The sequence below is a fragment of the Oncorhynchus kisutch genome, linkage group LG15 (genome assembly GCF_002021735.2).
Source record: "Oncorhynchus kisutch isolate 150728-3 linkage group LG15, Okis_V2, whole genome shotgun sequence".
Classification (NCBI taxonomy): domain Eukaryota; kingdom Metazoa; phylum Chordata; class Actinopteri; order Salmoniformes; family Salmonidae; genus Oncorhynchus; species Oncorhynchus kisutch.
Genome location: NC_034188.2, coordinates 20147522 through 20169356, shown reverse-complemented (window position 1 = coordinate 20169356; position 21835 = coordinate 20147522). Strand labels below are relative to the sequence as shown.

Genomic DNA, 21835 nt, shown 5'->3' with positions numbered 1-21835 from the left:
AATGGTAAGGTATGAGATAGCCAAATCCCCCAACCTACTGTTTACCATAGAAATTATCGCTTTAACAACTCTATTCTAACTTAGCGGATTCTGCCCCCCAAACAGGGAAAGGGAGAGAGAGTGCAATCCACAACGCAACACAAACTAAAGTGTTACCAAAACCATTATTATATTAGAAACCATTATCACATTCTATGAAATAGAGAAAAATATCCTTCATTTCTTCAAGTATCATACTGCTCTTTTGCTTTCTTTCTCTCTCTCTCGGATATCAGTAATTATGAGTTAATTACTATTTAATCTGATATTGTTGTAATATTGTGGGACAATTAAATTGGTCTTCGTGTCTCATAAGCGCAGGTGTCTGTTGTATTAAGTGCAGGGCGAAGGATGAGACACTTATTCACCACCATCTAGCTGGCCTCTCTAAGCAGCATGTACATTACTGTGGCTCCTCTCTGAGCAGCAGGTACATTACTGTGGCTCCTCTCTGAGCAGCAGGTACATTACTGTGGCTCCTCTCTGAGCAGCAGGTACATTACTGTGGCTCCTCTCTGAGCAGCAGGTACATTACTCTGGCTCCTCTCTGAGCAGCAGGTACATTACTGTGGCTCCTCTGAGCAGCAGGTACATTACTCTGGCTCCTCTCTGAGCAGCAGGTACATTACTGTGGCTCCTCTCTGAGCAGCAGGTACATTACTGTGGCTCCTCTGAGCAGCAGGTACATTACTGTGGCTCCTCTGAGCAGCATGTACATTACTGTGGCTCCTCTCTGAGCAGCAGGTACATTACTGTGGCTCCTCTCTGAGCAGCAGGTACATTACTGTGGCTCCTCTCTGAGCAGCAGGTACATCACTGTGGCTCCTCTCTGAGCAGCATGTACATTACTCTGGCTCCTCTCTGAGCAGCAGGTACATTACTGTGGCTCCTCTCTGAGCAGCAGGTACATTACTGTGGCTCCTCTGAGCAGCATGTACATTACTGTGGCTCCTTTCTGAGCAGCATGTACATTACTGTGGCTCCTCTCTGAGCAGCAGGTACATTACTGTGGCTCCTCTCTGAGCAGCAGGTACATCACTGTGGCTCCTCTCTGAGCAGCATGTACATTACTCTGGCTCCTCTCTGAGCAGCAGGTACATTACTGTGGCTCCTCTCTGAGCAGCAGGTACATTACTGTGGCTCCTCTCTGAGCAGCAGGTACATTACTGTGGCTCCTCTCTGAGCAGCATGTACATTACTGTGGCTCCTCTCTGAGCAGCAGGTACATTACTGTGGCTCCTCTCTGAGCAGCAGGTACATTACTGTGGCTCCTCTCTTAGCAGCAGGTACATTACTGTGGCTCCTCTCTGAGCAGCAGGTACATTACTGTGGCTCCTCTCTTAGCAGCAGGTACATTACTGTGGCTGCTCTATGAGCAACATGTACATTACTGTGCCACTGTGGCTCGTCTCCCTGTTGAAAGCGATAACAGGGAGTAATTTAGACCTCATCCAAAGACAGTTTAGACCCTAATCTGCCATATTCAACACCGCTCACATGCGGTAATGAAAAATAAAATGAGGGGCAATAAGAGAAATAAAAAGCAAGCTTTGATCTACCTGTACTACTTGACATAAAGGTAATCATGAAAGCAATTAAGCTGAATAAATGGAAAGGTGTGCATGAAACAGTGGCTCATTCGTGGCGTGCCCTAGACAAACCAAGGACATGAGAATTATGGGTAATATTTTATGAAAATGACCCCTATATTTAAATGGCATTCTGTTATGCGTTGTAGCGCAGGGAATGGTTAACTACCTTTTTGAGTAAATTAAAAGGCATAAATTCTGTTTAGCGGCGATGCTGGCTTCGCTTCATCCCCCAGGCAGAGCAGAACAGAACAGCCTCCCTTAGAGAGGGGAGGAGGAGGAGAGAAAAAAGCCTTGGGTTGCTTTTCACTTTTCATAAATTCCCCTGCTCGGATTCTATACCCCAAAAATAATTTGCGGCCAAGGCAGCTCATTGTTATTCCGCCATGATTGATGGTGGTCATTTACTCTCCTGGGGAGTTAAGTGCCCCTGTCATTCCTGAAGAGCGTAATTGGGAGGTTCCACAGGTCAGCGCCGGTGACAGTTTTCTCTTTTGATTAGTGTTAGAGTGATAGCAAAACGTACAGGCTGGGTGATAGATGAGCATGTGCAGGTAGAGGCTCCAGGCAGAGGAGAGGAGGAGACCATCACCTCCCCTCCTGTCCTGAACCATGCACACCACCTTCTTTGTTCTCAGCAGCATCTTCTAACAGACAGACAGGTAGACAGGGTCCATGGACACGGTGGCCAGCATCAGTTTAGTTTTATCCAACTCATGCTCTGTTGTCTGAGAAGTGGGATGTAATAAATAGTCAAGTGCACAGCCTGAGTAATCAGACTTGGGGGGTTTATTTGGTAGTGATTATGGCTGGAAGCCTAATACCTAGGCCGGTGGTTACCACCTAGTCCTCTCAGCTCTTGTTGAGTAGATCTCCCGAAAGCGATTGTGTTGAGGAAATACAGCTGGCTGGCTCAGAGGTGAGAGCCCTCCATATCGCTTGGTGACCCGGACTCTCTCTGACTAGCCTGTCTCGGGTTCCTTATCAGCTCCGCACACAGACACCTCTCCCAAACCTGTGAATCAGGGCCACAGTACACTTATCGCTCCATCTGTTGGACAGCCTATTGCTTCCAACAGTTGTATTTCCTCCTCTTTCAGGAATAAAGGATAGGCTAAGATTTGGGTATTAGGTGAGTGGATTGGCCAGAACAGAGAGGTGCTTATGTGCAAACTGGGGAAGGGGGGGTAGTTGAGCAAATGTATCTAAAGGTTAACAACAGCCTTTAGATACCTTTACAACTAATACATGTTGTCTTTTCAGATCATTTGTAAACTTTTAAGTTGTCTGTTTGAAAATCACTACCTTAGTCAATCATATTGTATCAATTACAGTTACTGGTGAAAAATAACTAAGTTTCCTCCTGGAGAAACTATTATGTAAATCTCCCTCTCTGTCTCCCTTAACCTCAATGACAAAATTAACTAAACAAGTGCTGTTATATGCACTGACAATTAGATGGCACAGTGGTCAAATAAACCACTACGTCAAAAGGAAGCGGAAAAAAATTGGATGTGGTCAAGTGGAAATTCCATTAAGGCTTTGAATTAAAATGTGAAGACGTCCCACGTTACTGCCGAGTTAGCCGTTCGGGGCGCTGTAAATCTTGTGAACACCCTGAGGGCCGTGGGGGATACCATTTGAGTGATAATCAGCAACCGGGGAACTGCTGATGAGGTCCTAATTCCTCTGTAACCTGTCTGCAAACAAACACAGAGACAGCAGGGAGGAGAGGGGGTAGGGGACTTGAGGAAGACGGGGGACTTGAGGAAGACTGGGAGAGAAGAGTGTCTCCGTTTATTTCTAGTGATGCAGGGGCATGGAGAATACGGACGGTGCTGTTTGATTATTGTGGTCCTAGGAAGAGGCCTAGTTTTATGTTAGGCAAGTAAGGATAGTCTTTCATGTATTGTTAGCTTATAATAAAATGTCTAACTAGCTACATTGCTAATGCATTACCATTTAGTAGTTTAGTTTATTTTTAACCTTTATTTAACTAGGTAAGTCAGTTAAGAACAAATTCTTATTTACAATGACGGCCTACACCGGCCAAACCTGGGCGATGCTGGGCCAATTGTATGCCGCCCTATGGGACTCCCAATCACGGCCGGTTATGGTACAGCCTGGATTCGAACCAGGGTATCTGTAGTGACGCACTAGATGCAGTGCCTTAGACCTCTGCGCCACTCGGGAGCCCAAATGGTGAAGTGGTCCTTTCCATAGTCAGTCAACCATGTTGAGCTGACCCTGTACTTACAAAGATACCCTCTTCCCATCCACTAGATGAAAGCGCCGGAGGGCAGCGATGACGACGATGATGACTTTGAGGAGGTTCCGGAGAAGGAGGGTTTTGAACCCCACATTCCAGACCATCTACGGGAGGAGTACGGTGAGTTTGCTCAGCTGCAGAGGACCAGGGGCAGGTGCATACACAACAGGGTCACAGCCATACAAACAGCATCTGAGAAGAGCATAATGAAGAGTAATCCCAGTAAGCTCTCGCCCTCGCCTCAGGATATCACCACACACACACATCACATACTATTGATTGGATTGGTTCAGATAAACATGAGGAAGGTGCCAAAGAATGCCTCTAAAAGCTGGTTTGTTTGTAGAGTGATTGTTTAAAGCCCAACGTGTGCAGTGTTGGTAAAGGTCGTAGGTTAGGCCTCAGGCACGTTCCTGGCCGGTTTTAACTTCAGATATTCAAAAGTACGTCAGCATTGTACTCAATTATCCAAACTGCTCACCAATGGTAAGTAACATAATTGCTAATTTACCTGTGCTAAATCCCCTTATATGATTTATGACCAATGTTCTATAAAAGGTCTTCCATCAATGACAGAAAACCAGTTTGTTCCAGTTCTATAGCCAGAAGTTCATTTTCCCAGTCTATGTAATTGCTAATGGCCTCAATATGGATATATGGTTGCAAGGCTGTAACAAAACGTGCCATGCACAGAGATCAGAGGTTGTCTGTAATGCAAGTGGATTATAACAGCCTTGTGTCCAACTGACACTGTCATAATAGTTGACAAAGGGGTAATCAGCAGTTACTACATCAATTTTTTTACTTTCAAATTAGCGATATACACCAATTGATTCTTGAAGAATATAACTTAAAAATGCCTCAGGCTTAGTTCAATTGTCATACTCCATCAGAACCCAAAATATAAACTTGTCGTCTTTTTTTGTAAGCAATGCAAACACTGTATAGCCTCAAAACATGGTTAAAACTGTCATTTTGTTCTATGGGATGGTCAGTCCTCGCATCCGAAGCTCTGTCTATGAATTTGAGTGGTTACGTTTTTCCAGCTCCATCCCTCAGCTGTTTACCAAAACAGAGGCGGGGCTGACCGCTTTGTTGTTGTTTGAACTGAAGATTTCTCCTTTTATACCTGCTGGCTAAAGAAGTTCAAATTGAATCCTTTCTGGACATGTGATCAAAGACATCTTGTTTCAATATACATTGTGTGCTCAGATTCAGCCTTAAGGGAGCCTAGTGGTTGGAGCTTTCGGCCAGTAACCGAAAGTTTGCTAGATCGAATCCCCGAGCTGACAAGGTAAGAATCTGTCATTCTGCCCTGAACAAGGCAGTTAACCCACTGTTCCTAGGTCGCCATTGTAAATAAGAAACTGATAATAACTGACTTGCCTAGTTAAATAAAAATAAAATCATGTTTTAGGTTCACATTACATTTTCCACCTAATTCCTCGTCATCACATTTTCAAATGAAACTGACCATGTCACTTAAATTAGATTTGTTATCTGATTAGCCCTAAAACCGTCCTCCTTGTGTGTTGTCCAGTGGCTTGATTGGTTTATTTAATGTTCTTAAAGTGAATAGGAACCAGCCTACAAAGTCTGTAGCATGGCCGGGCAGGCTACTTTGATGAGTGATCTATGAAGTGATCTGTGGAAGCCATGGAAAATTAACAATGCAATGCTGTTAATGAGCTCCTATTAGCCCAGTGCTGTAATTTACAACATCCATCTAGCCTCAGTCTCTCTGTAGGGGGGGTAGACCACAGGGAGTGGGAAGGGAGAGAGAATGCTCCCTAGTCTCTGTAGGGAGGTTAGACCACAGGGAGTGGGGAGGGAGAGAGAGCATGCTCCCTAGTATCTATAGGGGGGTTAGACCACAGGGAGTGGGAAGGGAGAGAGAATGCTCCCTAGTATCTATAGGGGGGTTAGACCACAGGGAGTGGGAAGGGAGAGAGAATGCTCCCTAGTATCTATAGGGGGGTTAGACCACAGGGAGTGGGGAGGGAGAGAGAATGCTCCCTAGTATCTATAGGGGGGTTAGACCACAGGGAGTGGGGAGGGAGAGAGAATGCTCCCTAGTATCTATAGGGGGGTTAGACCACAGGGAGTGGGGAGGGAGAGAGAATGCTCCCTAGTATCTATAGGGGGGTTAGACCACAGGGAGTGGGGAGGGAGAGAGAATGCTCCCTAGTATCTAATGGGGGGTTAGACCACAGGGAGTGGGGAGGGAGAGAGAATGCTCCCTAGTATCTAATGGGGGGTTAGACCACAGGGAGTGGGGAGGGAGAGAGAATGCTCCCTAGTATCTATAGGGGGGTTAGACCACAGGGAGTGGGGAGGGAGAGAGAATGCTCCCTAGTATCTATAGGGGGGTTAGACCACAGGGAGTGGGGAGGGAAAGAGAATGCTCCCTAGTATCTAATGGGGGGTTAGACCACAGGGAGTGGGGAGGGAGAGAGCATGCTTCCTACCACAGCCAGGCTGAGGTGAACTCTCTCACACACACACACACACACAAGATTCTTTGTGACTTACATAAGGGATATTTCCTCATTCAATTGGAAGCAGTCCTCCTGGGGGTAAATAATTATGATTTGGTCCCAGAATGAATCTGGCAAAGTAGTGTTTTTAGTGGTACTAAATGTGATGTATTTAGTACCCGTGTTTTGACTGGATCTCTATTGATTTTGGCTTGAGGACTTTAACGGCACGTTGTAGATGTTTCTCCTGGCTGCTTTAGATGTTTTCTCAGATACCTCAGGGATTTGGTACACATGAAGCCAATCCAATGGAACAAGTCAAAATACAAGATTCAGTTTTAGGACACAATAAAAATGGTAGCCTACTCTTTTAGAAAAAATATTTTAAGAAAGTAAAATACAGAGAAAAAATTTGTGAATATGCACTGTTTTTTTATTTTAACTTATCAAACCAATCTATCAAATGCGTCAACCCGTTTCTCAGAAAACAACTCTTATTTTCCTCTAGAAACCAAGCTTTGATCCAAAGAGAGAGGGATGAGCTTGGCCTTTCCCTTTCTTTCTCTCTCCATTCTCTCCACTACGCTTTTATCTATCCCTTTATCCCAGCAGTCCTGTCAGGACGTTATCTCTTTCTCAAATTTACATTTTAATTACAAGGCCTGCTGAACTCAGGAAAATCAATATACCCACCATTGGCAGCCCAGCGCCGTGTCTCCCTGCTGCTAGACCTCTCTATGTACTATTATTGATTTATCTCTTTAACACCTGCAACTTTATTGCTTCAGACAAATAGCTACCATTTTGGTCAATTTGAACAGAAAAAGAAAGGATTTGGTAGTATTTCACAATTCCTCAGATGGGGTCTTTGCACAGAACGATGCCGTAAGTCAGAGCGATGGAGGACTCTTGGATTAACCCAGGGATAGGCCTACGTCATGCAGGGAATGGGCTCTGATGAGGAAGAAGACTTGTGCCTCTGACCAACATTACATTCTCTTTTATTGTCCTTTTCCCCCTTTTTCTTGTTGGGGGGAATTGTTTATGTGTATTATTTTCACAAATACATTTGTGTCAGTAATAATGTTTATTAATTTCCAAAGGATTTTCTAATGTATCTGGTCTGTTACTAGGAGAGGAGATGAAGATGTAGATGCTTACATGCGTAGCTGTAAGGTAACTCCCCCTTTGTCCTCTGTGAGGTAACAACTGCTCTTTAAACATGTTTTATTTCTTTGTTTTAATAAGTTTAAGTTGTCCTGGTATGGGGCTGGGGCAGGTGTGGCTTAGAGCAGAGCTGTGATCTCTCTTCCAGCTTTAAGCTCAGTCTGACCCTCATAGAGCCCCTCTCTGCCCACCCAGGAGGTAACGCACAGAGGCAGAGCATCTCCTCCACCTCTCCCTGCCCTGGCCTTCACTTCATAACTGGGTTAACATTACCTACAGCAGGGTGGGCAACATCTCCAGGCTTCAGGGCCAGATGGAGATTTAGACATTCAGCGGAGGGCCAGTGTGTTTAAGAGGAGAGTCGTATGTTTTCCAAGAGGCTAGGAAAATAAATAGCTGTCCCACAACAATCTATCTGAGCTGAGCAGTGAGCACACAGCACTAAAGCAGTAGAATGTGCTTGATAAATCCGTACATATAAAAAGTATTTGGAAGTTCTTGATGTAATATGTAACGTATGGACACACTACTCTGCTGGTCATTCCAGGTTTAGAGCCGTCCCCCTCTACCTCTGTGGCCTGTAAGAAGCCGGTGCAGCCTCCAGTGAAGTGTCCTGCAACAGGAGCCTCTCACACCCTCTCCAGACCCAGGAAGAGAGCCACTGACGAGGAGCAGGACCCCACCTGTGCAGCCGCCACACTCCGCCTCTTCAAGCAGCGCCTCCTACCCCAGCCACCTAGCACCAGGTGACCCCTCCCTGCTTCACTTCATAGCTCTGAAAGTTTATTCCACATGAATTGGGATTTGGGATGGCTGCTTTGGAAATATGTCTGTCTAGACCAAAGAGAAGAACCACAGCCTCAACGACTTGTGACTACTGTTTTCCATCTCTCTCTAGCTCTGCAGCAGGAGGTCATGTGGACCCCACATACCAGGCTAGTGAGGACAGGGACAAAGCTCCAGTCATCCCCTTCGGTTTGGACCTCTACTACTGGGGAGAGGAGCAACCCACTGCAGGCAAAATCATCAAGTACATACAGATTCCCAACTTCCTCCATGACTAGCATGTTTTATTGAGTATACATTGAAATGGAACTACTGCACAGAGCTGAACTTTTCACTAAGTTTTCATTGGTTTTGATATGGCCACTAGAGAGCACTATTGTATGTTCAGAGTCACTGTAAAGCTGTTATTAGAGATAAACAGTGTTATGAGTTCTGAAAAGAGACTCTCCCATAATACTTCTGACTAAATTCTCAGCTAATAGCTATACCATTGCTACAGATTGATATTAGTAAAGAGCATGGACAGTTCTTCACACCCCTCCCTCTATCCTGGTATCCAGGAATAGCTCCCAGCACCAGTTCTGGGTTCCCAACGAGGTAGAGGAAGAGGTGGAGAATAAGGAGCTGGCTGCCCAGATGAAGTCCAGGTACATCACGTTCGCTGGCCGCTTCCAGCCCGTCAAGCACAGGTGCAAAACCCCCATGTCCAACGGAGGTCTCTGTGAACGCCAGGACCGAGTCAAGGTGAGCGTTTAAGTTTTTGGTGAAAGTATTACAACTGTCATTGTAATTTCTATTTTTTATATATTCTACTGGTAATAAGTTTAGATACCAGTAAGTGAGGCTTTGCAGTTAGGCAGAATTAGAGTGAAAGTGACATGTAGAGGATCGTTGTTGATGAGGCCAGGAATGTCTGATTCCCATAGTGTCCTTTCCATGGGCCGATCATCCCACGAGACGAGCTGGGAAAACCCACCAACCCTGAGGACGCTGTGCGGCTGGAGAAAGAGGAATGGAAACGTAGAGAGGACCAGCCTGGTGAGGGACATAAGAGGGCTCCTATTAGACACTTCAATTCTAAAAAACTACAACTGAAAAAAAACTTTGTATAATTATCTAGCTCACAGCAGACACAGCAATGGAAGTAATATTCTGAAGGAAATCTGATGGCGTTGATAGGTTCCCTTTCATAAAGGTCTTACCAATATCTGCCCTGTGCAGTGGCAGCTCTCTCTGGTCTAGTCTGTGGTAAAGAAGGAGAGATAATGGAAACACTTCCTGCTTCTGACTCCTCCCCCAGAACTCTCCATCACTCCCAGTCCCAGGCTCCCTCAAAACTGTCCATCACTCTCAGGCTCCCTCAAAACTGTCCATCACTCCCAGGCTCCCTCAGAAATGTCCATCAGTCCCAGCCTCCCTCAGAAATGTCCATCAGTCCCAGTCTCTCTCAGAACTATCCATCACTCCCAGCCTTCCTCAGAACTGTTTATCACTCCCATCCCATCACACAAAGGGCAGGAGCAAGACGGCACCAGAGTCAGGGAGCCAGGGGTTCTTCCACAGCACGGGGATGAGGGCCTTTTTAGTTCAGGAAAAGATGAACTGATGGAATCACAGTCATCATCAATACCCCTGATAATGGACTGCTGTTTCTGGCTCTGGGCTCTCTCTTTCTCTATCCTGAAGGCCGCACTAAAAGCCAATTAAGGGTGTGTTGGCTGCTGCCAGCGGGGCGTCGGATGTGCTTTCTCTGCCTGCAGTCACTTGTTAACAAACAGGTATCGGGGCCAGCTGACTCGGGCGGCCGCTGGCCACTGGCTTGTGAAATAGCATCTTTTGTAACTAACTACACTATTGATCCCCCACTCCATCAGCGCTGTAGACTCATCCAGACGCTGCCACACAGTGTGTCTCTGGCTCTATGGCCACAGTGGCTCAGCACAGCAGCATGCCGGCCCACCAGGCCACCCGCCAGGCCACCCACACCAGCCCTATAAGGACCTGCAGAGATCCATCAATCCTCTCTGCCTGCCTGGTCACTCCACTCACTCTCATAGGGCACTATTGATTTTTACTCTTAACGCCCTCAAATAGTTTCTTAGTGTGGCCCCACACACTCATATGTTGTATTTTAGATTCTATATGAACTAACCGATGTCAGGGTCTCTGACTGTTGTCAGGCAGAAAGAGAGATAGATCCTGGCTTGTAGACATTGCAGCACTTTTATCTTTCGATGCCAATTCTATCCTAAATATTAACTCCATTGTCAAACCATTCCATACTCTCAAAATAGGTTTGGTCAGGCTGTGATAGATGATCAAGTTAACGCTGTTAAAAATTGCATGTCTTCAATGTCTGAGAGAAACAGTTACGGTTCATGATCAGTCTTTGGCACATTAAGGTATAAGTAGGTTTTAATTAGAGTTCCCAATTATAGTCATGACAATTTGTTAATTTGCTATTTGGCTCACGATGGCTAAAACTTAATTTAGTAATGAAGTTAGACAGAATATTTGATTAATGATACTCCAGGCTTGTATTGAGGAGTTATTTCAACACAGTTATTATAGCAGCTATTTTCCACACTCCAAAACCCCTAGGTTATTCCCCTGAAATTACATTTACATCAGAGAAATTGTTAAAAAATCAGTCTCAACAAGTGTATGTTTATTTTTGGATAACAGCAGAGTCCGTAGGCACAGGCCAGGACTGCTCCCGAGGCTCTGTCTGTGTGGAGTGTCAGTCCAGGCTCCCAGCTGTCTCTGTGGAGTGTCAGTCCAGGATCCCGAGGCTCTGTCTGTGTGGAGTGTCAGTCCAGGCTCCCGAGGCTCTGTCTGTGGAGTGTCAGTCCAGGCTCCCGAGGCTCTGTCTGTGTGGAGTGTCAATCCAGGCTCCCGAGGCTCTGTCTGTGTGGAGTGTCAGTCCAGGCTCCCAGCTGTCTGTGTGGAGCGTCAGTCCAGGCTTCCGAGGCTCTGTCTGTGGAGTGTCAGTCCAGGCTTCCAGCTGTCTGTGTGGAGTGTCAGTCCAGGATCCCGAGGCTCTGTCTGTGTGGAGTGTCAGTCCAGGCTTCCGAGGCTCTGTCTGTGGAGTGTCAGTCCAGGCTTCCGAGGCTCTGTCTGTGTGGAGTGTCAGTCCAAGCTCCCAGCTGCCTGTGTGGTGTGTGTATGGAGTGTCTGTGGTGGGTGGACGGACACAGCTGGAGTGGACGCGAGGCTGTTGACAGAGAAAAGGCCCCTGCTGCAGGGGCTTCAGACAGCTTAACTTAATAAGGGCTCTCTCTCTCCTTCTCTCATCCTGGGGATAGGAATGAAAGCACACAAAAGGCAGGACTTAACCACAGAGGGATCACAGGGCTCATGTAATAGGGGGCTTTCACCATCCCCACCCGACCCTGCCTGCCACCCCAGGGGAGACGAACACCCCCCACTCCAAATTAATTTGTAACTAAAATTGGTGCCCCTTTTTTACAGGCTCTCACATGTCGCTCTCAGGGGTGATTGAGGAGAGCCCTAACGCTGGACCCAAAATACCAAACATTTTTTCAATTATTTTCTCGTTTGTTGTCGTTATGAGGCTGAGTTGATGGTGCAGTTAACCTATTCCATCAAGGTCAGGCATAGCTTTGGAGCGGGCCATCACAGCCATGATTAATCCTCCATACCATCAACATCATCCTGTAGGACCTTGGAACACATACTGTTTGTCTGGGCCCTGGGCTGGCAGTATGTCTCTGACTCGGTCTCTTACAGCCTCATCAGGTCTTCAACACTGTGTTGTCTGTAAGAGTCATTTTAACTTTGTCCTTTATTTAAAACCATAATCCAGTGTTTGGTTGTCTTTTCAATTTGTCCTGTGTTTGAATGTTTGGACATGCTCGTCTTCTGGTCCATCCAAGTGTTGGGAGTAAATGGATGTTCATGTTTAGGTCTACCGTGTGTGATTGGATGTCTGCTGATACACACCATGTTTAGGTCGGAGTGTCTACCGTGTGTGATTGGGGAAAGGGGGATACCTAGTCAGTTGTACAACTGAATGTATTCAACTGAAATGTGTCTTCTGCATTTAATCCAACCCCTCTGAATCTGAGTGTCTACCGTGTGTGATTGGGAAAAGGGGGATACCTAGTCAGTTGTACAACTGAATGTATTCAACTGAAATGTGTCTTCTGCATTTAATCCAACCCCTCTGAATCTGAGTGTCTACCGTGTGTGATTGGATGTCTACAGACTACACGCCATATTTAGGTCTGGTAATCTAAGTTTATTTGATTGTTTAGACTGGCGGGACCCTGAGCTGATGAGGGACATAGAGCTTGCCACTGGGGAGGACCTGGGGTCCTCCAAAACCTTTGGGAAGGGCAAGAAAGGCAAGGGGAAGGGCAAGAAGAAGAAGTACCCCAACCTCAGTGATCTGAAGAAGGGTGTTAACACTTCACGCTCCAGACTAGAGAAGAAGGTTTTCAACCCGTAAGTACTGCAACAAGTGGCTGTCTCTTGTGTTTAACTTAAAGGAAGTATTACCCCAACACAATGGATACATGACCTTGCACTCACTAGACGTTGGGTGTTTAATAGATGTATTATTTAAATATATATACTGTATATATACTGTAACCTTGTTGCACTTGGCTTAAACGTCCCATGTGTAACTATTTACTTGTCCGTGTACTGTATAGTTTCAAATTCCCAATGTGTATTTGAGAGGATTAATGATTATTCATACCTCACCTTAACACTTACTGTAGGATAACTGGTGTTCGTGATAGGATGTAACCATTTTTAAACACCGGTAATTCTAAACCTTTCCTACTTTCTTTTTTAGGAGCTCCATGAGGCGAGTGACAGACGTCATGAATAAAATGGACAAATTGAAACACGCAAAGTTTGCAAACCAATTTAATTATGCACTGAATTAACAGGAAGTTGAGGAGGCCAGTGGATTTATAATCCTCATGTACTGTACTGGTAGAAATTACTTCTAAATGGAGACTTCTACTACATTCACATCTCATGTCCATGTAACAACATGTTGAATTGCGTCACATTTATGCTTTCTATTATGTTTAAAAAAAAAAATAATTAAAATGTTTTTAGGACATAATTTGTTAAGTAATGTTATTTATTGATTTATGTGTAACACAATGGAAAATGTAGTGCCAATCTTTGTCACCAGTTAGCTATTTACACTTAATGTAGTCCCCCCCTTGGGATTTTCAATGGCAGAACTCTTTTTACAATTATCACAACCATTGAATGCTTAATGTATCAATGCTATTATGTGGAAGTGGTAACCTAACTGTTGTGACAGGCAGCTTTTAACAAGTGTTGCTCTTGACTCCCATACAGTTCTGTGTCTGAGTTTGAAAGCACTGTAAGGGCTTATAGGTTGCCAATAACTGCCCTGCATCAGACCTCTCTGGACTGTTAGGGAAAGACAGCCTGTGAATCAAGATGAATAATTTAATATTCACCTGACAAAAATATCTTTCCTTTTTTTTGTATATATGTTTTCTCTGTTGTGTAGTAGTAGTATGATGATAGTGAATGTGCTTGTGTTGGATTAGTAAATGTTGATTGCAAGGAGGGATATCTTCAGGCCCGGTTGTTGGCTGTTTTGGTTTGGGCAGGTCTGGTTGGAGGCATTAAAACTGTACTGTCTACTAGTCATTGGGAGCACATTAAACTAATTGTTTGCACATGAGCTGTAGTTCTTTAATACTGAAATGTATTTAACATTCCTGGGATAAAAGTTTACCTCATTCAGTCCACTGTGCCAGCTGCTCAAATATTATTTGATGAGCCCCAATTTGCGCCTTTGTTTCTATTTGGGCATGTCCGCCAAATTTGCTTGCATTATTGTTTACATAACATCTGAAAATCTACTTTATAAAAATGTTTAAAAATAAGAATCACCTTCTAGCTCCCTATATCACTGGAAAGTTGCCCAGGGATTCAACATGCGTTTGGAATGTCATATTTTTAATGACCAAGCAAGTGTCTGCTTGAGTCATGCATTTAAAAACAAGAATTTCCTGGTAAAAAAATCATAATAATAACCTACAAATTCATAGATATTGTTTTACTCTTTTAGATGTTTTGTTTAGCTTATGTCTACGTTCACTAATATATCTATGCTAATTGTCATATTATTAAATTAAATAACTGATATCTATCCTCTCGTTAATATTATTTTGATGATAATTACACTTGCCTATGAAACAATTCAAACGAAAGTAAGATGATTTTTTCTGCACAAATGTCGCGCAGTCCACTGCAATGGGAAATACAAATGAATTGAATGATTTGACTGCAAAACGTGTCGAATATAATATTTACATAATTAACCTTTTAAAAATGACATTTTGTCCAACATAATGCTTCAAGACTCGGACTTAATGAAAACAGCTAGCAGATAACAAGAAATACCCTTCTACCCTGCTACTTTCTGCAGCGGTCGGGTATGTGCGTCCCAATTTCAATGCACCCCATGCACTAAATAATTCCGCAATCTGTACATTTGTTTAGACTTTCTACAAAGGCTATATTAGGCTAAGTCGTTTCATGCTTTTGCGTTTGGCCATACCTGCATGTGAAATTCTAGAACGATTCCAGGATCGCGTTCCATCATGGCTGACATGTGCCATTTCATCACCATTTTGGAGAGCTGGTTAGGGACAGAGGACAGACTATTCCTATTTGAAGCGAAGTAGTCATCCAGTCTAAAATAATATAAATAAATGCTGTATCCATGTCACTTTCGTCCTCACAAATTCGACAAAACTATACTTTCAAAAATTGTAGAATAGACCTAACTTGCATCGATAGCGCAAAAGTTGCGCCATTGCGGCTGGAATGTTATATTTTTTATGACGGAGCGAGTGTCTGCTTGAGTCATGCATTTCAAAACAAGGGCTTGTAAGTAAGCATTTCACCGTAAGGTCTACTGCACCTGTTGTATTCGGCGGATGTGACAAATACAATTTGATTGACTGGATAGTTTTTGCACTTTTAAAGTAGCCCTAGGCCTATTCAAATGCACCTCCTTATCCCAGACGGCAAAAACATTTGAAAAAGTTGCTGAAATACATTGTATTTTGTTAGGCATCTAATAATTAATTCGTTCAAATATTCCATTAGCCTAAATTGTGTTTTACGCGCAAGCACATTAGGTTTTCGGGAATTTGGCATGATGTTCTTACACAATGTTTTAAAGTCAAAACCCTTCTTAGAAAGCGTATGTCCGAGAAGACAGTCTAGCCTATAATGTTGTGAAACAAGTTTGCGTTTAAATTACCAGTGATTGTTTTTCCTCATCAATGATCGAGTCAGGGAGCCGTTGTCAAATTTCTTATAAATAAATCAATAAATCGAAGTAGAGACATGCTGAAAAAAATTGTAGACCTAAACACCATAGGCATATGCAACGGGTACAATAGCCAATAACCCACCATTTATAGGTAATTTAATTCAATGAATAAAAGTTATGCTACAGATATTAGCCATGGCTGATTTATCAATAGGCCTATGGGCTATGTATTTTTCAAAAGCTCATATTTTTTCCGCGCAAGAGTGTTATAAAGTTGTAGCTTTTTTTTCCGACGAAAATGCAACTTAGGTCCTAATAACGTCGGTTGTCCCAAAAAAATATAAGTGGAGTTAACCATTTAATTTTAAAAAAAGTGAAAAGATACTGTCTTCAGTTCCAAAATGTCCTTTAATTTGGTGGAAAGGGGAGAGAGAAAAAAATCGACTAAGAAAGATTTAATCTATTTAATATTCGTATTAAAGTAGCTTATTCGTTAGTAAATGATAGCCTATTGTTTTATTTTACTTTGTCTTATACTATAAAAGACGAGTCCAGATGAAATGAGCATTCATTGGAGCCAAATATTCTCAGGTAGATTAACTATAGGCCTATATAATAAATGAATAGGGAAAACTTATGAAAATAATCATATTAAACTTTCACAGTTTAGTTACACAGTAATTACAATATGTCAAGCCATTCCAGATGTAAATGAACGATATTTATATACATCATGTAGGCCTATTTTTTCAACTCTAATATGTATGAACTGCATTCGAAATTAAAAGCTAGACATATATTTGCCAACATCTGTATGTACATTTTGACCCCGAGTATTCGCATACTATCAAAATGAAATCAAAAGTCAAATACAACAAAATCTTCTTTCCTTGGTAAAGGTTGATTTTCTTCGAGCACTTGTCCTTGACGAAACAACAACATGAAATGTTCAGAGTTCTTCCCATCTACAGCATCAAGTGCATTTAAGAAGTCTTTAGTTAAGGGCATGTCTTTAGTTCTCTAAAACCATACGTTTAATATGGTTATTAAATTCTTATCTCATTGGAGTCAATTATTTTGATAATATCGGTGAATTTTAGACGCCTCCGAAAACATGATGTTTGGGCGCAAAACTCTATACGTATCTCCATATCTTTACAGGTGAGAAGTGTAAAACGCAGGCGCTCCGTAAGTCTGAGATCCTAACATGAAAGGTGACAGTACCGCATGACTTGGCAGAAAGGGTAATTGGGTGGTGCAGACTAGCCCGCCTGGTCCGTGACCTGGGTAGCCCGTGTGCATTGACAGATGGCTCATGGGAGGAGACGAGCTGAGTGGACTCAGGCTTCCTAGTCCATTGCTCTGGCCGTTCTGGCCACCGCCCGTCGGGGCGCTGGTATCTGCGCCAGGGTTTTGTTTCTTCCACTTGGTCCGTCGGTTCTGGAACCAGATTTTGACTTGAGTTTCAGTCAAACTGAGTGACAGTGCCAAATTGAGCCTCTCACACACAGAGAGGTATCGGGTGGACTTGAATTTGTTCTCCAGTGCAACAAGTTGTTCGTAAGTGAATGCTGTCCGGGCCCTTCGGGGCTTACCCGACTTTGAATCGGAGCCAGAGCGCTTTCTCTTCGGCTTTCCTTGATTACTTTGTCCATTCGACCCTGACTGTTGAGTTTGCTGTCCACCAGGACTTCTTGGGCTCTTGCTCGCCTGGTCGTCGTCATCATGGTGTCCCAGTTCCCCCTCCGCGTTTCCAGTTAGTGCGCTGCTGCTCTCCTCACTACACACGTCATCCTGCATCTCGCTGTCAGAGTGGGAGCCTCTTTTGAAATCATTCTCGCATTCTTCGGATCTGTAGGCACACATGAACCCCTCCTCTAGAAAGAAAAAAAGACACATGCCATTGAGTCATTTCAAAATAAGTCCAAGTTAATTAGACTGACAATATTCAATAACTTGACAGAGACTATATTGACTAGCCTAATTAACATAGGAATTGCTCAAGAAAATATGAAGTGATGAAAAACAATGCCAACTAATGGATAACCTTTATCCTTTCACCATCCTACAAAGTGATTGATGGAGGTGTAATGTTGTTTTTATGTCCATGTTGTGTATTTATGTAGCCGAGCCTAATACCGTGTCAATAGTGTAAGTATTTATTACAGTCAACCTAAATAATATGCTGGGTAAAAATGAAAAAGGACACAAACAACGTAATTCATGTTAACAATTGTATGTTAGGCTAACAATGAAATCGTGAAAACTGCGTTTGATATGGTCTACTTTCAGACACCTTTAAGAGAAATACTTGAGGAAGCTTAATTCTTTTGGAAAATATGTCATAATTTAGTAGGCCATATATGCTAAATATTCTAACATTAAATAGATATTCAAAATCCATTTATGTTATTGTGGAGTGGGTAACAGGTGCGCTATCTCGCTTTAATAGCTGGGTGCTGTGCCATATGTAAGCTATACAAATATAGAGAGTCGCACACTCATATATATATATATAAACTCCCAGTAATTTATTGGGTAAAAACATGAGACAATGACTTCCAATGAAATCCCAAGTTCAAGAACATTGGTAAAAGGTGGAATTACACTTTTTGGGGGGGGACACAATACGTCACCTCAGGCTAATGCGTGCAGTTATGCCTTGATCATAGCATCAAGAGACGTGCCAAAGCCATTGTTTTTATGCAAGTGCCTAGGGGATAATTAGCCTATAATTGCTCCACGCCTGTGTGAGGGTGGTTTGCATAGTGGTATTCAAAACATTAGTCAACAAACAATTGTTACAATATATAGGCCTTTACAAATACAAATATTCGAATGCACAGATCAGCAGAATTAATTCGACAAATAGCTTTTTAGGATCATGATGACATGTAGGAACAATTTGAGATATTTTGGCCTTACTTCCTACAGCACAATAAAGCCTGCAAAAATAGATGCTTTGGGGTCTAAAAAAATAGACATCTGGATAGAACGATTGTGATTGAATGTAGGAAAATATAGCCTACATACCAATGACAGCGCAGCCATATAGTCTACAAGTATGGCCTGAATGATAAATGATCGTTTAGACCTCGAGGATGCATGGTATTTAATCTATCGAGCCATTTAAATTAGGCCTAAATTGTTCAATAAGGATATTGTTTGTCAAACCTTCAAGGTTTGTTTGATTTTAAGAGATACAAGTTAAATAAACAAAGTCAATTATTTTCAGGAGTACCCCACAACATTCAAATGCAGGCCACTTTTACGCACAAGCACCATCTTATGACAAAACAGTGCAATACCAACATAAAATAAAACGAATATTTGCATCAGCCTACTTACTTTTGAATTATTTAATCAAAACTCACATTTTCCCATCAAGGTCTGCGCATCTTCAGCATTGTTTGTTGACACAATTTTGTACATTTGCTAAAGCCCGTTTGTGTGATCGTCTACGGTTGGCTTTTACGTTTAAGCCATAGCCCATGTCCCTGTTGGAAAGGGTTTTAATGTTTATATTGGCAAAATAAACAATATCTCACTAATCCACATCATGTCTTCATATTCAATAATTTTTATATAATATGAAGAACAATGTTTTTTTTGTCAGTTGGTTTGCTAAGTATGTCTGTTTTTTTTTAACCAGGTAGTTAGTACATAACAAATCACCCGGACAACATGATAACCGCATTGTCCTCTCCTCTGACTAGGTTAGGTTATATTTAAATGCATAGCCATTAATGTGGTTACGGAGATCAATGTAGACCTATCTAATTAATGAAATAAATGTTCCCTTTTTTTCGTTGAAAAATGACAGTGGGGGTGATGTGTTTATCTTATAGCAGCAGAGACAATCTTAATCGTGTGTCTTCTTTCTGGGATCAATATCTACCCTAATAAGTATAATAGGTTTTAATCGTGTAATTATCCGAATTTTGACCCTATAATTTAGTTGTTGAAGGAGTCAGGCAAGCTGCCTGAAAGAGATATACTCAATTCGATAATAGGATATCGACCTAGCCTCGTTCTGCATGCCACTCTGGGGCGATTTTCGCCATTATCCTGCTGCATCTTTAACCTCGCAAAGCACCTTAAATTAAACGTAATCGAAGGGTTTTAATTGTTTTTTCTTTAGTTATTACAAACCTTTTTTTATCTGGGGTAGCCTAAGGGACTAGGTGCATGGATGGAATATTACATATCCATTACATATAACCTTAACCTCAGATATGATCATATTTATTTCAGAGTTAAAATTTATGAGCGAAAAAAAGCGTTCCAGAATATAGAGTACAAAGTTAGATGTGAAAAATACAAACTGAGGAACTCCTGGATCTGAAACAACTTGCAGGTCCCTCTAGCTTCAAATACATAGGCTAACCCAGAGTTTCTCAAACTCTGTCCTCGGGACCCCAAGGGGTGCACGTTTTGTTTTTTTGCCCTTACATTACACAGCTGATTCGATTATCAAGGCTTGATGATTAGTTGATTATTTGAATCAGCTGTGTAGTGCTAGAGCAAAACAAAATACACTTTACTCCTTGGGGTCCCGAGGACAGAGTTTGGGAAACGCTGGGCTAGCCTATGAAGAAAACACTCATCATGTTCTCTGTCTCGTTATGATCGACACAAATAGGCTTGACGTGGTTTTACAAGAATGTCACATATGTCAGTAGGCCAATTGAGCAACTTTATAAGACATCTGTGTGGCCAACAAGAGCCAAATGTAGGCTACCTAAGATGTCTATTTCAAATCGGATTTTTCAGAGATATGCATAGGCCTACAGCATAACAACAACACTGTTAGAAAATACAATACAAATATACAAAAAACTAAAGCTACAAAAATAAACTTACTTAGTCCTGTAGATTTTTGACATGTGTCATAGTCATCTGCATAAGACTTCTGCTCTACATCATGATTCGAGTCATCACCTCCACGGTTCTCTGTCCCGAAGGCGAATTCGCTGCCTGTCCGGTTAGGATTTGGCTTTTTGCTCGTAAATTTATTTGGGTCCAAAATGTCCAAAACCGAAAATGAAGTGGTCCGGTGAAGCATTGGCATTGCTACCGGAGCCGGCTCTTGACGTGGAGAGTTGTTTCGACTGTCCGCTTGCAGTATGTCTCTACCCCCGGGGCAGGAAAACACCGACAGTGCGTTGGCAGAGAGCCGCTTCTCGCCGTGATTGTCCATGCTTTCCGGAGCGGCCACGACGATCACAGCTGTTTGGGCAGTCACACCGGACGCCGGCGGAGCAGCAACTGAGACGTCTCCCACCTGAACCTTTTCCCTGTTCATGACTTCCTTATCAGAGAATTAGCACCAAGACAATCAACTTAAGCTTCTCTTACAACCGAAGAAGACATACTAGCGCATGCAATTTGAGAAAAGTAGGCTATAATGTCTGGTGCAATATTCCTGCACAGCTTGCGTTGCCAAACCCCCCTCTTACAGCTGCACTACTCTGGTCTTTGTTACTCACGGCTGACAGCCAGGAGGTGATGGTTCACTGTTGGTCTCCCTTTTGCTCAACTCCTTTTTGGTGTTTGAACCATCCCCTCAGGACCCTCCAACGTTTATGTCATGCACGCACACCTCGCTCTCGCGCCACCTCCCACCCTCGTTCAGTCGTAGCCAAAACTTAGACACAAGCTACGCCTTATTTATGCATTCATATTCAACTGTGGGTTGTAATTGGCTACAAATGAATCCCATGGCTCTAATAGTCTATTATCTCCGTCTGCGCGCGTGAGGGGTAACAGTGGCGCACTGAGAGTGAGGGATGATATGGTTCCTGATATACTCAATTTCATCTGAACTCCTGAACTGCATGGAAAGGCTCTAAATAGGCTTGTTTTTATTTCCTCCCTCGCTTATACGGGCCACTTTGAGGTTGTGAGAATTATTGTTTTAATAAATATTTCCAAGATCATAATGCCATGATCTAACTTTTCCTCAGTATTGAGGGATCCAATCCAAGGTTTACAATGTCAAATCGGTAAAAAATCTACGTCTAGGGAAGGCTATTATTATTATTATTATTATTATTATTATTATTATTATTATTATTATTATTATTATTATTATTATTATTATTAGGCTTATTGTTATTAGGGGATTATTGTTAGATGAGAAAGTTCAGATGAGAAAGATTCGTTATCTTTAATGCAAATTAAAGGGCACTTTCCAAACTAA

The 21835-nt window shown here is 42.7% G+C and overlaps 2 protein-coding genes across 4 annotated transcripts in view; one reads left to right on the top strand and one right to left on the bottom strand.

Moving 5' to 3' along the window:
* The window catches only part of uvssa (UV-stimulated scaffold protein A), a 49904-nt gene extending 35876 nt beyond the window's left edge, over positions 1 to 14028 (top strand). For all 3 annotated transcript variants that reach the window (XM_020502144.2, XM_020502143.2, XM_020502142.2), the window contains exons 8-14: positions 3912 to 4017; positions 8089 to 8287; positions 8440 to 8571; positions 8888 to 9071; positions 9254 to 9365; positions 12605 to 12794; positions 13150 to 14028. In XM_020502144.2, coding sequence (XP_020357733.1) covers positions 3912 to 4017; positions 8089 to 8287; positions 8440 to 8571; positions 8888 to 9071; positions 9254 to 9365; positions 12605 to 12794; positions 13150 to 13243 — 1017 coding nt within the window. In that variant the 3' untranslated portion in view covers positions 13244 to 14028. The remainder of the gene's footprint in view (positions 1 to 3911; positions 4018 to 8088; positions 8288 to 8439; positions 8572 to 8887; positions 9072 to 9253; positions 9366 to 12604; positions 12795 to 13149) is intronic.
* Positions 14029 to 16022: 1994 nt separating this feature from the next.
* On the bottom strand, positions 16023 to 21276 carry nkx1.2lb (NK1 transcription factor related 2-like,b). Its single transcript, XM_020503580.2, has 2 exons — positions 20497 to 21276; positions 16023 to 17510 (listed from the first exon to the last, which is right to left on the bottom strand). Exons 1-2 carry the CDS (start codon positions 20936 to 20938, stop codon positions 16789 to 16791), a joined length of 1164 nt encoding a protein of 387 aa, XP_020359169.1. The 5' UTR covers positions 20939 to 21276; the 3' UTR covers positions 16023 to 16788.
* Between the last annotated feature and the right edge of the window lie 559 nt (positions 21277 to 21835).

Bases quoted from the DNA above. Each gene is read 5' to 3' on its own strand.
- nkx1.2lb (XM_020503580.2), bottom strand. From the start codon at position 20,938: ATGAACAGGGAAAAGGTTCAGGTGGGAGACGTCTCAGTTGCTGCTCCG. The intron at 17,511-20,496 runs GTAAGTTTATTT...TTTTCTTTCTAG, and splicing joins TCAAAAATCTACAGGACTAA to AGGAGGGGTTCATGTGTGCC.